The 15,333-nt window shown below is 42.8% G+C and overlaps 1 protein-coding gene across 6 annotated transcripts in view; it reads left to right on the top strand.

Annotated features, from left to right (window-relative positions):
• The window catches only part of LOC122779601 (Down syndrome cell adhesion molecule-like protein 1 homolog), a 50,327-nt gene that overhangs the window by 12,844 nt on the left and 22,150 nt on the right, over nt 1–15,333 (top strand). For all 6 annotated transcript variants that reach the window (XM_044042103.1, XM_044042101.1, XM_044042104.1 and 3 more), the window contains exons 4-5: nt 14,474–14,620; nt 14,699–14,977. In XM_044042103.1, coding sequence (XP_043898038.1) covers nt 14,474–14,620; nt 14,699–14,977 — 426 coding nt within the window. The remainder of the gene's footprint in view (nt 1–14,473; nt 14,621–14,698; nt 14,978–15,333) is intronic.

Here is a 15,333-nt window from a genome sequence, read left to right on the forward strand (position 1 = left end):
GGCATTTTATTTATTTTTATTTCATTTTGAGCGTAACCTTTACATCGTGGTGTTGCTGTACTTTAACGGTCCTTTATTTTCAGTTATCGTCATCTTCAGACTTTAACTGCATAATTCCAAATGCCGTACAAACACAAACCATGCACAATTATTTCAGTTAACAAACGCTGCTGTAAACTTTACAATGAGCTATCGTCAAGGCTTAAAATACAACTCCCCATTTTCCAGGATTTGATTTACTTTGGATCACCCAGTCTTCCCTGTGCGTGTAGTTAAGGTGTCTACGTATGGGATGTCGCTGTGTCTGCAGTCGTGAGTTCTGCTCGTGTGTAATTAGGGGTATGTAGGTCAGTTGATGAGCAGTGAGTGTGAGGATCAGATGCTGAACATGATGAGCTGCTCACTGAACTCGGCGCCTGTTTCCCTGCGACGGCAGCGACGCACAAAAACACGGCAAACAGTTTGCTGCGTGATTGTGTTCACCCTTAACCCCGACCTCCGCGTTAATCAACACAGTGACCTCATCATCACTCTCATCGCCAATCAGTGGAGTCACCTACCTCTCGGAAACATGATTAATCTAAAAACAGACCATTAATTGGTATTAATAATAAATGTCTTAAACACATGGGAAGGAGGTTTTCTGATGCAGCTCCAAATCTCACAATAATTGGTATTTTTCAAATACCTAATTATCAAAAGCCTCTGGTATTAACAACACAGTCATGTGTTTCCACCTGGATGCAGGGACAAAAGGGACGTGTACGTTCAACGGAAAATTGGCGATTCAACCCAGATTTTGCAGAATGGCTAAAACTGGCAGTGGAATCCCTCATGCACAGCACGAAACACGGAGCTGTGAAATCATACTGCCAACAATTGCCAGGTATTTCCCAGTTCTGGTCTCCATCGTGCCGCTGAACCCCCCAAAAGTCCCGTTTTATGTTAAAATCAACACTTGGGCAAAGTTGGCCCTAACCATTTGAAACATGGACGCACAAAAGACACGGCACCATGAAAGTTTGTAACCGGTGGGGTCAGCAGCAGACGCATGTGGTCATATATGGACATATTGATGCTGACTTACAAATCTTGACTTCATTATCTCCGGGAGAGAATCTCTCTGTCCCCCCTTTTGTCCAGCGGAGGCCTGTTTGGACAGGACTAATGAAGACGTGAAAATTGAAATTGATTTTGTGACAGGAAGCGCTCTCTGTGTGCTCGTGGATGTGTTTGGTCTCACATGTCAACTGCTTCTCGCGCTCGCCTGAAGAAAGTTTCCGTTGACAAGAATCAGAGGCATTGATCGCACCTTTTCCCTCACCTGCTTGAGCCCATTCGGGGTCACAAGAGACGAGAGGACGACCCGGGAAATACCCCAGACTTTTCCCCAGTGCACTTTCAGTCAGGCACACTGGTGTTCTTTTTGTTCACAACACCTTTTGCTGTCTCCATGGAAACATACACTCTGCATAGGATGTCATCTCGTGTCGTATAAATAAAGTGGAATGTCGTCCTCTGGGCTCTGATTGGCTGGCGTCATCGCTGCCAACAAATCATCACTGCCTCTCAGTCAGGAACGTCATGACAGGAAGTTTATTTTAAGACAGTAAAATAGTGTTTTGTTTTGTTTTGATGATGACCTCATGATCTGTGAGTCGCACAACTGTCCGGTGGTCGACTTTAAGAAGAAATGCTCGGGGTAAAATCGCTGAAAGAGCCGCAGATATTCCGTTGTCGTGGCGGAGTGGTTCAGTCCTGCTGATAACGGAGAACTGTTATCTGAGCTTGTAAATTCTCAAGAGCTTGAGAAAATGATGCAAAGTGACGCTGAAATCTTTGATCGGTGGCATGATAAGGTTGAGTTGATGACATAACACAACGCAGCCGTGCCCTTTGAACCCCAACAGGTTCCAGTTTGTCAAATACACATGTTCCCCATCTGTTTGTGCGTGTGTCCCCTCGCCTGCTCCATTTTACCAAGACGGTGAGGGGGGTTAAGAGGGGTACAGGCAGACTGACCTATTTCCCTCTCACTTCCCTGTCCTTATCCTTGTAGTAAGGCTTTGTGTGTGTGACCCTCACGAGACAATGGAGACCAGCAAGTCCCGAGCAGGGACCTGAAGGAGGAGAGCGAGACAGAATTTGTTGACAGGAATAAAAAACAAAAAAAAACAAACAGTGGGACTCAGAGAGAGTTCAGTTTGCACATTGAGCAAACTGAACGGTCTAACCCGCAGAAAGCTAATGAGCGCTTCTGATGAATAGAGACTGGACCAGCAGATGGCTGCAGCCACATGGTCATTCACAGAAGATGGCCAACCATGCTTCATCTAATACACCTGCCACACAGAAATCTGACGCACCGGGCCATGCAGCAGGAAAGAGGGGGAAGTTTTAGATTTCAGGTAGAGAGGGAGAGAAGAGTTCACAAGTGAGTTTCCAGTAAGAAATAATAATACATTTTAGTAGATGAGTGACTAAAATCTGTTTTTCCTTGTGTCCCTGCTCGAGCTGGTTTTTGTAAATTCAGGGGGGGAAAAAAAAGAATCTATGCCTTTAAATTTTCTCATCAATATAATATTCTGTCTACTTTGTTTTTCCGATCCAATCCCACTCCGTCTTCTTCTACTTTCGTAATCTCTCTCGTGCAGAAAAGACACTTCGACTGCATGAACCGAGCGGCGCGTAGATGCTGAGTTATCAGGCCTTAATGTGAGCATGGATCGTAATGCGTGTCACCGGGTGGCGAGGTCACTTACAGGCGATGTTACGGATCGATCCTCTGCCCCCAGCCTCCCTGCTGGGAGTCAGCTGCTACAACAGAGACACAATAATAGATTAAACACACACACGCACACACAAATACACATGGGGGTTGATTGGGAATACGTGGGAAATGACGGCAGACTTGGTCGATTGATAAGTTTGCAGTGTCTGATTATTATTCAGTTATTACAGCAAAGATATTCACTATACAGCTCAGATCGCTCTTTACCTCCATTCACTGGTTTAATAGAATAATCTATTTTATTTTATTTCTTGCTCGTTCAGAGCACTTGTGCAGCTCTTCTTTGCAGTGACTCCAGAGTTTAGTCATGAGGCTTCGTGCAGGTGCAGCAGTGAGCAGCGAGGTGACAAAGGCAGTGAGACCTCATGGCGAGCAGTGGTGTGTGAGAAGGACACAATGTGTGTTTGTAAATCTGTGCTAGTGCACTCCGAGCAGGGGCACATCAATGGATGCACTTGTCTGGGACACCGCGGACGCTTGTAAACACTGGTTTAACACGAGCGCGCACACGCACACACTCACACCTACAGAGCACACATGTCTACAAATGTGCTCTCTGCACACACACGCGTACACAAACACACACTTGCCCCTTTTACCAGTAACACAAAAAAGCCATTTTCAGATTTAACGGGAACCGGCTTCATTAAACATTAACTCGGGCTACATTAAGGCTACACTCTGCTCTGCTGTGCTCTGATGGGCTTTGGCTGCCTGGGTGCAGCAGGACCGAGGCGGACAGGGAGGTTCATGGACTGTCAGGCCTCCATCACCCCCAAACTCGGGCTACATCAGCATCATATGGCTGAGGGTGCTGCTTATTATTATATCCTTACATATGCAGACATATGACAGTAACGCCAGTGCTAAACAATGAGCAGCTCTGTGTGAACGACATGAGAAAATAACACGGAAATATGAAAATCAGTTACTAACAGTTGTTTTTAAAAGCTGCACGGAAAAAGAACATTGATACTGTGATGCACAATAAGACCAATTATACTTACTATGCATACTTTATCGATTTTTAGCCGTACTTAACTATCTCACCCTCCTTCTATTCCTTGTTTTTGCCTATAACGTTGTTATTTTCACTGTGACATATAAAAAAAGAGATGTATTTGTTTGTGGGGTGTTGCAATAACATGGCCTTGCTTATCCCAGCATATCACAATATTTTCTATCATCACTGTGCATCACATATATATATGTCCTCGCACTTCAAAAGCATTGTTTTGCCACATATTTTGATCTAATTTGTCAAATACCTGTTGTTGTTTTGTGATTCTGAGCATTTTGCAGCTTAATTGTGCTGACCACCTGGTTGTTGTACCGGTTGCTCCACTGTCTGTCTGTCTGTCTGTCTGTTCCACCTTCACTTCCTCTGGATGCTTTTGCCCCGTTCACATTTTTGCCCCAGTGTGCTGAGAGTGACTGAGAGCAGTGCAGGAGCAGATGGGGGAGGCTGGCAGCCATCTTTTACTCAGTTAGGTTGAGTAGGCACGTGGGTGGGTGTGTTAATTAGCACAAACAAGTATGTGTGTGTGTGTGTGTGTGTGTGTGTGTGTGTGTGTGTGTGTGCGGATTGCCCTTGTGTGCAAGGGGCACAATAGACATAATTATCTCTGCTTGAGAGGCCCAGTTGCAGGAGCGTGTATGGGGGGGGTGGGGGGGTCGTTTGGAGGCGGACTTCAACAATGGCCCGACCATAGGCTTTGTGTGTACAGAGCAGAGGGCTGACAAGTGTCGGCTATTATTGACTATTTACACACTACTACACACGCCTGCTCACGTGCACCTGACACAGAAATGTACACACACACTATAGCTGCCACTGCCACTCTCTCTTGCCGTATTTCTCATCACACATCTCTATCACACACACACACACACACACACACACACACACAGAGGGAGAGAGAGAGACATGCAGTATAAGCACATCCATCAGTGTATCAGTGTCAATCAGTGAAAGAGGGAGAGATGGGAAAACCCCTGCGAGCACGTCATCCTGACAGAAAGCTGGCCACTGTGTCGCCCTACAAGACATGGTGTGTGTGTGTGTGTGTGTTCTTTTATGGATATCTTTGTGGGGACCAAAAAAACCTACCTCAGTAGTGAGGACATTTTGGAAAAGTGAGGACATTTTGGAAAAGTGAGGACATTTTGTCTGGTCCTCATGTTCTGTCACCCCTTAATAGGGTTAGGGTTGGGTATTAACTGGTTATGGTTTAAGTTAGAAAGTGTGTGTGTGTGTGTGAATACAACCAAGTGGGACACAGAGAGAAACGTATAGTTTTCCACCTTTCAATCACATGACTTCACAGATAAGAGTATAGTTGCACATGGGATGATGTGAAAATGTCCTGCCCAAATTATCCTGATTAAAAAGTAATTCTGATCATGATATTATTGCTGTAATTGCAACATGTGCGTCAAATGTGTTTTTCGTAGCTTGACTGTAATGTTATTAAAATAACATTACAGTAACATTACTCATGTTACATGTCCACAATTTTCAATCCTTTTTACAAATTAAAAACAAGCATCTCAAATAAGATATTTAAAAATATGAGGCGAAAAGTGCAGGCGCCCCCTTGTGGCATAAATGACTGGGCATGTATTGTGTTGATCGCAAATCTTTTTCTAGTCAGTCATGGAAAATATTACCAATTTTCCACATTCACAACTGATCTGATGAGTGCAAATTCCCATTTAACTAATTGTGAGAAAGACCGTGTTTTTATTTGTTTCTCTCATCTTAAAAATCTTATGTTTCTAATAGAATGAAAAATAATTCATCTCTTTCTTTCCTTGTATATTCCATGTTTTCGACAAAAGTCTGTCCCTGTCTTAGAATTATTATTATTAATGCACCCACATAACGAATCTCTTACTGATCTATACGTACTCATGATTCCAATTCATTTCAACACAATTAATATATTAATATACAATTACTGTTTTCATCGTGTCATCAGACAAGTGTAATTATGTGTCATTCTCTGGCTCTGTCGTAAAGGATAGGTGTTAATCTGCATGTTGAACCACATCCTGAACCATGATGAAAGTGAGAGCATGAGGCTTGTGTCAAGGCTTAGAGACAAGAGTCGGGAGGTTAATCTGGTCTGGATTGGGCTAAGAAATAGGATTCGAGTAAAGAGGTTTTATCAGTTTTCTCTTTCTTCCTCTCTTCCACTCTTTTGTTTAGGCTGAAGAGAGAGGGGGATTAGTGTGAGGAGATTACGGCAGGCTCTACCAAGAAATTATATTTGAGGAATGCTTATTTACACTGGACAGTTTGCATCAGTGGCATAAAGTTTGTCTCAGATTTTCCAATTTTTTTGTCTCGTGGAACACAGAGATTTGGACAATGGATTTGTGTGCATGTGGTTGTCTCTCAGGATTCAATTTTGCATAGATAGATAGATAGATATGATAATGATATTTGTTTCTGTTTTTCGCTGGCTCCTTGTCAGGAGACATGGATCGACTGAGATCTCTGGTGACTGGTGGTCATCCCACAGTGCCATGTTCCTACATGACCTCTCAATTAGACCTATTGATCTGCCTCAGCATTAGCTGTCCAAACACACACAAAGGTCAGACCCACATGCAGGCCATGATTGACTGCAGACTGGTTTAAAAAAAAAACGCTGCTTCGAGGTCAATGTGACGAAAGTCGGAGGAACAGACTCGGCTGCCGTTTGTGGATTATGCATGGTAAAAAGTCATGTGTAAGCAATTCAATAATTCAACATGTTTACAGGCTGACAGTTGTTTACTCCTTTTGTTTCTTTGCACAGTAGAAATTCGGTTAGACTGCGTATACAGTTGGCACACTGTCGTATTTTTATATGGAAGTGTGGGAGTTATTTTCTGTTCCTCTTTCTGCTGAAGACTGTGCACATGTGTGACGACAGCATTTCAGAAGTGACCGCGAGTGAATTCTCAACTCACTGATTATTTATCGACTGAGTGACCAATATATCTCTGAATTTGCCATGAGAGGACCACACAGGAAATGTAACTAAACATGTCTTCCTGCTTTCCTGGATCAACACATTTTAAAAGAGACTGGGCAGAAACTCTTCCTGCTTCACAGTGAAGTGTCCAATTTAAACTGTGGACGTTGCAATGTCATTAACCCTTTAAAACCTAAGTCGCAAAACATCCATCTGGACTTTTTTTTGCTTATTTTAACCATAAAAGGGCGAGAAAATGCTCTTTTGGCCATTTTTCCAGAGTAAAAAGTTAAAGTAACGTATTATACGGTGGCCCAGAAGGTCAAAACAATTTTTTTTTTAAATTTGGATTGCGTTAATGTTTTGACCTTCAGGGCCACCGTAGTATTAAGAATTTAAAATGAAGAAAAACTAAAAGTTTTATTGAAAAAAAAAAAATTTGTTGTACACAAACACCAGGTTTTTTGTGTGTTAAAATAAAAATTTGAACAGTATAATACATATTCAATGTCTCAATGTCCAAAAACAGGAAACTATGTGCTGCCGCTTTTCCCACTTTTTTACCTTTGTGGCGACAAAGACGCTGGGTGAAATTATTGTAATAACCACACATTGGTTTTGACGTGCAACTTCTCAGCTTTCAGAAAACCGGAATTTTTTTTTTAATTACGGTAAATGCAATGTGTCGTCTGTGATGCGCTTGGTGTTTAAGGACTAGATACGATGCAATTTTGCTTGAACATGTTTTGCTTCAGATCAATGCATTCTTACTGGTATCATTAGTATTAATATGAAGGAGGATTTGAACAGATGACACAAAAATGTGTTAATTATGGACTGCGGTCTTCAGTAAATGAGTAAATGACTATTCGCTTCGTCCTTGACCTTTACCCTCAGAATGTTATTGTGCAGCGGCAGCAGCAAAACAGATCATGTGACTCCTGACGTTCATATTGATGATGTGGATTTCTGTGCTTGAACTTTGGTTAAATGTGAGATTTGGTGTATTTATAGTCATTTGGCATGAAGGGATTTCAACAATCCTTTCACTGTAAATGTATGCATGTGTGTGTAGCTATAGTTAAGCTCTCTCTGTCTGTCCCTGCTGGACAGTGACACTCCTCTGCCACCAGCACTCTAATAGGGAGGGACCAGGCCGCTCACTCAGTGCCACTAATGCAGCTCACTGCCCCGGGCTATGGGCTAAGCTGGAGTACACTGCATCACAGACACACACACACACACACACACACACACACACACACACACACACCGTGTATATAAAACTCTGTCTCTTATTTGCAGCCAGCGAAGTCAAAACAAGGTGGAGGGCGAGGGATTTTCGCCTCTGGATGTTTACTTTGACCGAGTGACATTTTCTAAAGAACTGAGTTACTTTGGTGTTTAAGTGTGAAGAAGTTAACAGTTAAATGTGAGTTAAAGGGAAATCCACTAGAGGGTAGGGTTTTTGGACCATGGTGGCATGGTGCAAGTGTATATATATATATGTGTGTGTGTGTGTGTGTGTGTGTGTTTCTTTCTCTCGAGACTCTCATTATCACTGCTGTCCCAGATGTCACCAAGCACATGAAACACACGTCATGAATAATGGAGTCCTATTTCTACATTTCTCCCCGTTTCTCTCCTACACTCCCATCATCTTTCCCTCCGTCCCTCGTTTTCCTCTGATGCTTTCCACTGATGCTTAATCTCCTCGCCGCTGTCTCTCTATCTGAGATGGTCCATTTAGCTTTATGCAGCGGCGCCGGGCCTGTCTGGTTAGGACGGCTTTATGGGGGGGAACGCGGCGTCTCCGCAGTGTTGTGTTGAGTTATATCCACGCAAACGACATCTTTTGCATATGATGGGTTTTATTCATTCCTGCCCCGTTCCGCCTGCTCCCCTCCCCCAGTGTTTGCTGTTTAAAGTTACACAGGCCAAATTGGGACAGCGCAGTCATCTGGAGCAGAAGAGACGCGGTCCCATCACAGTGACAACCACACTCTCTCTGTCTCGTCCTCTCGTTCTGTCCTCCACCTCAGTCGTCTCCTCCTCACCTCCGTCCAAACTCCAAACTCCAAACGTCCTCTCTAACGCAGCAGTGAAGCCGGAGAGGTCAGGGGAGAGAGGGAGAATATGATTGAAAGACGAGGTAAGCGGTCAGAATTGGTTCGGAGAGAGGACAGCAGTTAGGATTAGACAGTGAAGCGTGGCTTTTTAATGAAAACATGACAGAGCTGCAGCCTCTTCAACATCCTGCTTCGTCCCAGAAAACCAACACTTACCAGAAAAGAGACAAAAGATCTATAGGGCAATATTCACACACTGTACGTACAATATTTACCACATGGTACGCTGCCTTTTAGACTTGCTGTGTTTTGAACAATCTGCTCATGTTAACAAAGTCCCTTTTTACACCAGAGCTGCGGTTGTTACACATTAGCCGTGCCAATAAAACCTGCTTTGAATGTGAATCGAAGGGAGTTAAGAGGCAGCTATTCATAGATGTTAAGTAAGTGTGCAGCGGAATAAAAGCCAGGAAAGTGTATATATTTAATTGGCTGACACCTGCTTCTACTTGGACTTTTTAATGTACACAGCAGAGAGAGGGAGAAGAGAGCAAAGGGAGGGTTGAGTGGGCTCTTGCTTTGAATACAGATGCAACACCCCCTTTTTTTGAATAAAGGTTTGAAAGGAGGAGAGAACACAGACGCGGACTGTTATCTCCTCCACAGTTTACCCTGCATTTTACCCTTTGCTTTTCCCCCTTTTGCTGCCTCTTCTCTCCATTCTCCCTCTAAATCAAGTCAGTCTGTCCAGCGCTGCTGATTTTCTCTCAGTCCTCAGTGCTAATTTTAATGCATAGTTTATAATCTTTTTTTTTTTTACTGCTTTCAGCAGGGAAATGTTTCTTGTCCTATTTTAAGCCCAGTAGGTGTTTTTTTGCATGTGTGTGTGTTGTTTTCTGGCATGTCTGCATTTGTGAGCACCAAGCATATTCCAGCACAGCAGAGAATATCTCTGGAATCTACTAAGTTGTTTTTTTTTTTTTTCTGTCTTTCTGTCTTTTTCTTTGTGTGACAGTCACAAGCCTTTGATCCACTCCTCCTCCCCCCTCCTCCTCTCACTCTTCACCTCCTTTCAAATTCGTCTTTGCAACTTGCAGTCGAAACAATACTTTAAGGCAGACGTACACAATGCAGCTTTTCTAATGACATACTTTCCGAATGTAAACGTAAAGTCAGGCTGCAAAATCAATTCATTTGCATAATAATAATAATAATAACTGACTTAATATTGATATTGATATTGATGCTGACATCATCGTTCCTTTTCTGGACCAAACCATTACTGTGAGGAAGTGATCGACAGATGAATCGATGATGGAAATAATCATGTTCATCACAGCATTTGTGTTCATGAAATTATTATTAGTTATAGTAATGTTACAAAAATGTGTTACTAATGTTCAAAAATACTTTTGTTACTTGATGTTTTCAACTTACATTATAATAACATTACTTAGTTTGACAAAAATGTTTGAAGTTACGAAAAAAATGACTCATGTTAGCAAAATTAAAGTGGAGACCAACATCTAAACTGGGATGTTTGTGAAGTAGTTAATGCCCTGGAAAGATGCAGGTGCCTCATTTGCAGGGCATTCATTCCCAATTATCCCAGTAATGGAAATGAACAAACATAATAATGAAATTGTTCATTACAAATTTCATTTGTATTCTTCAAATGGAAAGAAATACACACAGGCCAATGTGTGATCATTTATGTTGTTTCATAAAAATCAATTTATTTATATTATATAAATATATTTATTTATTATTTCACTTGTGGAAGAGGGAAACCTCTGACCCTCCGTTGCTTTGGCACATTTTCTCCTCGTGTTAGTTCACCGACACAACAATGAGCAGTGAAAATGCACTTTAACAGCTTAACTCAGGGGTGTCAAACATACGGCCCGGGGGCCAGATCCGGCCCGCCAGAGGGTCCAATCCGGCCCACAGGATGAATTTGTTAAAATTCCACACTACGATTACAATCTAAATGTAATGTCAAATACAATATTTTTCTCTTCCAGATACCTGTGACTAAATGTTTGTGCCATTTTAGATCCAGTGTGATGTGTAAATAGTACATTTAGGCACGATATTGTTGAAATTGCACTTATATTTCTCAAGAAATGTCATGTTTTGTAAAAATATCCTTCATTAAATGTAAAACAAAGGAGAAAAAAAGCAAGGAGTTCTTGTTGTTCGTAGGTTATTATGCTATTATTTTACTATTTTTACTGGTCCGGCCCACTTGAGATAAAATTGTGCTGTATGTGGCCCCTGAACAAAAATTTGTTTGACACCCCTGGCTTAACTGGAGAAACCCCTTCAAGGCAGGGAACCACTGCCTTTGACCATCGACTGTGTTGGAGGAAAGAAAGACTCCAGGGATGAGATTGTAGTGATCCGTCAGGAGGAAAACAGGGATGTGAGTTTGATAGCTCATTAGCCTTTTCCAAACTGATTATATATGAGGGTCCATACTGGGAACTCCCATAGGAAGAGCAGCATTGAGTGCAGAACATTTGTGCGGTTAGGTTTTAGTTTTCTCTTACACACGGGGAGATGCGGGACGTTGGACACAATCCTGTGAAGCATGTAGGTCAGATTATCCTCCAAGAGTGAAATGAGTTTCCTATTGAGTACAGGTTATAGTTTCTGAACTTTGTATAAAACTGCTAACGGGGAGGATCCACTTTTCTGAGACTTAACTTAACTTGAAACAGAGGCTGACAAAGTGGGAAAAGATTTCCTTATTTCTTTAACATTCATTTTCATTGCGACAGAGGGTTTTGTGGTTCCTTCCTTGATGATTGTAAACACGTTGCACTTTAATAATTGCTGGAACTACGCTGTATTCATAACAGGATGGCAGCGAGAAGACCCTAGCAACAGGGAGAGGATGAAGAAACCGTGAGAGTGGGAGGGAGGGAGGGAGGGAGGGAGGGAGAAAGATGCAGAACATCAATAAATAATGGCCCCACTGAGGAGGTGGAAATATGGGCCTCGTTATCTTTGCGCCGACGCCTTCATTTGCATGTGAGAAAATGAGGCTGCTACTAACTCACACACACACACATATAGACACATATGTATATATCCACACAGGCTACAGTATATATCCTATTTATAGACCCTGTCAGGCCTTTATTTTTTCCCCTATTCTCTCTCTCACACACATTTACACATCCATTATTTTCCTTTTCTATCCTCCTCTTTAGAATTTATCGTGGCAGTAGGTCTGGTCTGTTGTATGACTGTGAGGCTGCAGGCGTTTTGTTGGATTAAAAAAATAAAGAAATAAAATGAATGAAAACACGTAAGAGGTTCGCCGAGGACATGCGGGACAATTAGTCCAAGTAATGCCTCTTTTTCAGTATATTCAATATTTAGTCCTATAAATTGAATTGTATGGACATTTATAGGGAAATTCTATGTCATTTTTATTTGTATCTTAAAAGTTTGAGCGTGACTTAAAACACATTTAGCAAGAACCCATTCTTATCTTCATCATACACTTAAATACAGAGATTAAAATAGAGATTAAAAACGTCTTTTCCGTGAATGCTTCTCCATTTTCAGTTGATAAATACTCATTTATAGTTTAGTGTGATTTATTTATGGCTTGCCCGATACCTTTTTGCTTTCTAACATGTGTTCACATTAGTTTTGTTGTTAAGCTGTTGATAGAGATCTGATCCCTGGTCAACACAGGTTTTTATTCAATGGTGTAATTTGTATGTTCAAATGTCTTTTCTAAAAAAAACACATTAATATTTATGAAGAAACTCGACTAATTACTTAATAAAGAAAAACAATGTACAGAATATTCCCCAATAGAGATACCAACACTCTATAATAATAATTATGTAACACCAACTGTTCCACCATATTGCCATTCAGAGCGCCTGCATGCATGCATGTTTTGCTGCAGCTGTGTGTGTGTGTGTGTGTGTGTGTCTGAGCGTGTGTTTGTGAGTGGGTGCAGATGCACATTGACTCTGTTTCTTGTTATCTAGTCAAGTCAGCATGAATAAAAGCTGAGGGAGCACAGTGATTTGGTAATTAATATTTTACTCTGTCTGCCACTTTGCTTAGAGACCGAGAGCAAGAGAGCCGAGAGAAAAACAGAGGGGAAAAGGGGGTGAGACAGGCGGCAGCGCGCTTCACACTAAGAGTCGACTAAACATAGACTGAAGGTTAAACCGCTGCATTAAACTGGACAGACAGACAGGGGAAACATGCATGTATATATACTGTGTATTGCTTCAGAGGCTGAAGATTGGATGAATTCAGCCCAGTATACTGAAGACAGAACGTGTGGCTTTGACAGATCCAGCTGACTCTCTCTGTGTGTGTGTGTGTGTGTGTGTGTGTGTGTGTGTGTGTGTGTGTGTGTGTGGGCCTCTGTCAGAGTGTTGTGACAGGCGACGCGTCGGTTTTGTGGGAGTCGCAGTCTTAAAGTGCTGATTATCCTGTAAAGGCTTCATTTTGGGGGGCAAACAAAGGCTACTGCCAAATTGCAGGCTTTGCCTCCTCTTAGGTCACACAGTATATTCCGTGCACGCACGCACGCACACACACACACACACACAGTCTGTAACTGCTACCTTCAACACCGCCGCAGACGCAAGACCCCGGCAAAACGTTAATAATGCTAAACACAGGTGCGTGTGAATGCAACAAATCTACCTGTTTGCTTGTCTCTCTGACGCTGAAGACACCAGGAAACTGTTTCATGTTAATTATAATGGTAACAGTAATAGTGTAGTAAAAGGAGATCATTTCCAGGTAAGAAGTTGGTCATGTGAACATCAGGCTACCGGCAATTTGAATACTTTCTTGTGTGGGAATCAGAAATTCACCCAAATCCGACCTCCTTTATGTCCCACACATTTTTTCCATGGCTTTTACCAAGATATTACTTGGTTATTTCTATAAAAAGAAGATGTATGACCATAATTTCACTTCCCTGTTACAAATTACTGTACTGCAGTAAGAAAAACCTCTTAGTTAGGGCTGAAAAACAAATAGCAAATAAAACAACGGGATCAATGTTGCCGTTTTGTAAAGGCTGTAGTTTAGTCTAGATTGTTTAATGTTGTGTAAAACATATGAGACTATATGTAAGTTCTCATCCTTGCATTAGAGTATAGTAATATTTGGATGGTGACGCTTCATCTTGTGTTGAAGCTGTAGCACCAGCGCCCCCTGTGACCCTCATGTGGAGAATAAAGTGGTAGCAAATGAATGAGTGAATGAATGAAATCGGGATCACAATATTTGATTTGATACTCAGCCCCATTTTAGTCATGGCGGCACACTTGATCTCCAGTTGTGGTTACCACATTTGAAAGTAACATTTTCATAGCTTGGTGATGGTAGTTTGGCACCTAAGCGTTTTACATTGTGCATAAAAGGTCTATTAATCTTTTGTCTGCTCCATCTACGGGTGGCGTAAATGACCGCTGTGTGTCCTCAAAGCCTTGAAACAGTGCCAGGTTTGGGGAGGCGAGCATTTTCAGGCAGGTAGTGCCAACTGTTCCGGCTGCTGTTTGCTCGGCGCACAATATGGTTTTGCGATGAGCACAGAAGCTTTGTACTGTAATCATCTCTCTCTTGTTTTCCTCTGCTGAACGCGTGTTCCTCAGGTAACAGGTTCTCGCTCACGTCCTTCGGAGCGCTTTACATCTCTGACGTTCAGAAGGAGGACGCCCTCTCGACGTACCGTTGCATCACCAAACACAAGTACAGCGGCGAGACGCGGCAAAGCAACGGCGCCCGGCTCTCCGTGATGGGTGAGCCGGTTTTCTGTTCTGTCGGCCTGATGTTTATTGCCGTCTTGACAGAAGTTAACCATGTCTTTCATCCACTAGACCCCAACGAGTCCTCGCCCACCATCCTGGACAGTTTCCAAGCAGGGGAGGTGTACGCGGGCCAGAGCATTGAGCTTCCCTGCACAGCAGGAGGTTACCCAAGCCCTACTGTGCGCTGGCTGAAAGATGGCCGCCCGCTGCCCTCAGATGCCCGCTGGACACGGCGTCTGACAGGGTTGACCATCAGCGACCTGAGGCAAGAGGACAGCGGCAGCTACGCCTGCGAGGTCACAAACAGCTTTGGCTCAAAGGAGGTGTCTGGACAGCTTCACGTTATAGGTGTGTGAGCACAAAGACACGCGCATTAGCAATACATCCTGACACACTCCCACACTGTCTCTTCACTGAGTCACCCCGGTGGACAGACAGATTCATAAAATGTCTTCCTTTTTTTTTTTTTGGTTCGAGGCGCACACGGAAAGTCACACCTAGAGTGTGTCAGTAACAAATGTGTGCGCGCGATGATGTGTCGCGCGACGCCCCGTCACGTCAAGCCTCGGAAACAGAGACGGCGCGGTAATTCGCTGGGACTGAATCCATAACCCAGCTGCCAGCACCGCTCACCGTCAGAGGGAAAAGGGGGTGAAGAAGACGGAGATAAAGACGCGGGGGTCACAGAGGGGGCGATCAGACAG

Source organism: Solea senegalensis, linkage group LG13 (assembly GCF_019176455.1).
Source record: "Solea senegalensis isolate Sse05_10M linkage group LG13, IFAPA_SoseM_1, whole genome shotgun sequence".
Classification (NCBI taxonomy): domain Eukaryota; kingdom Metazoa; phylum Chordata; class Actinopteri; order Pleuronectiformes; family Soleidae; genus Solea; species Solea senegalensis.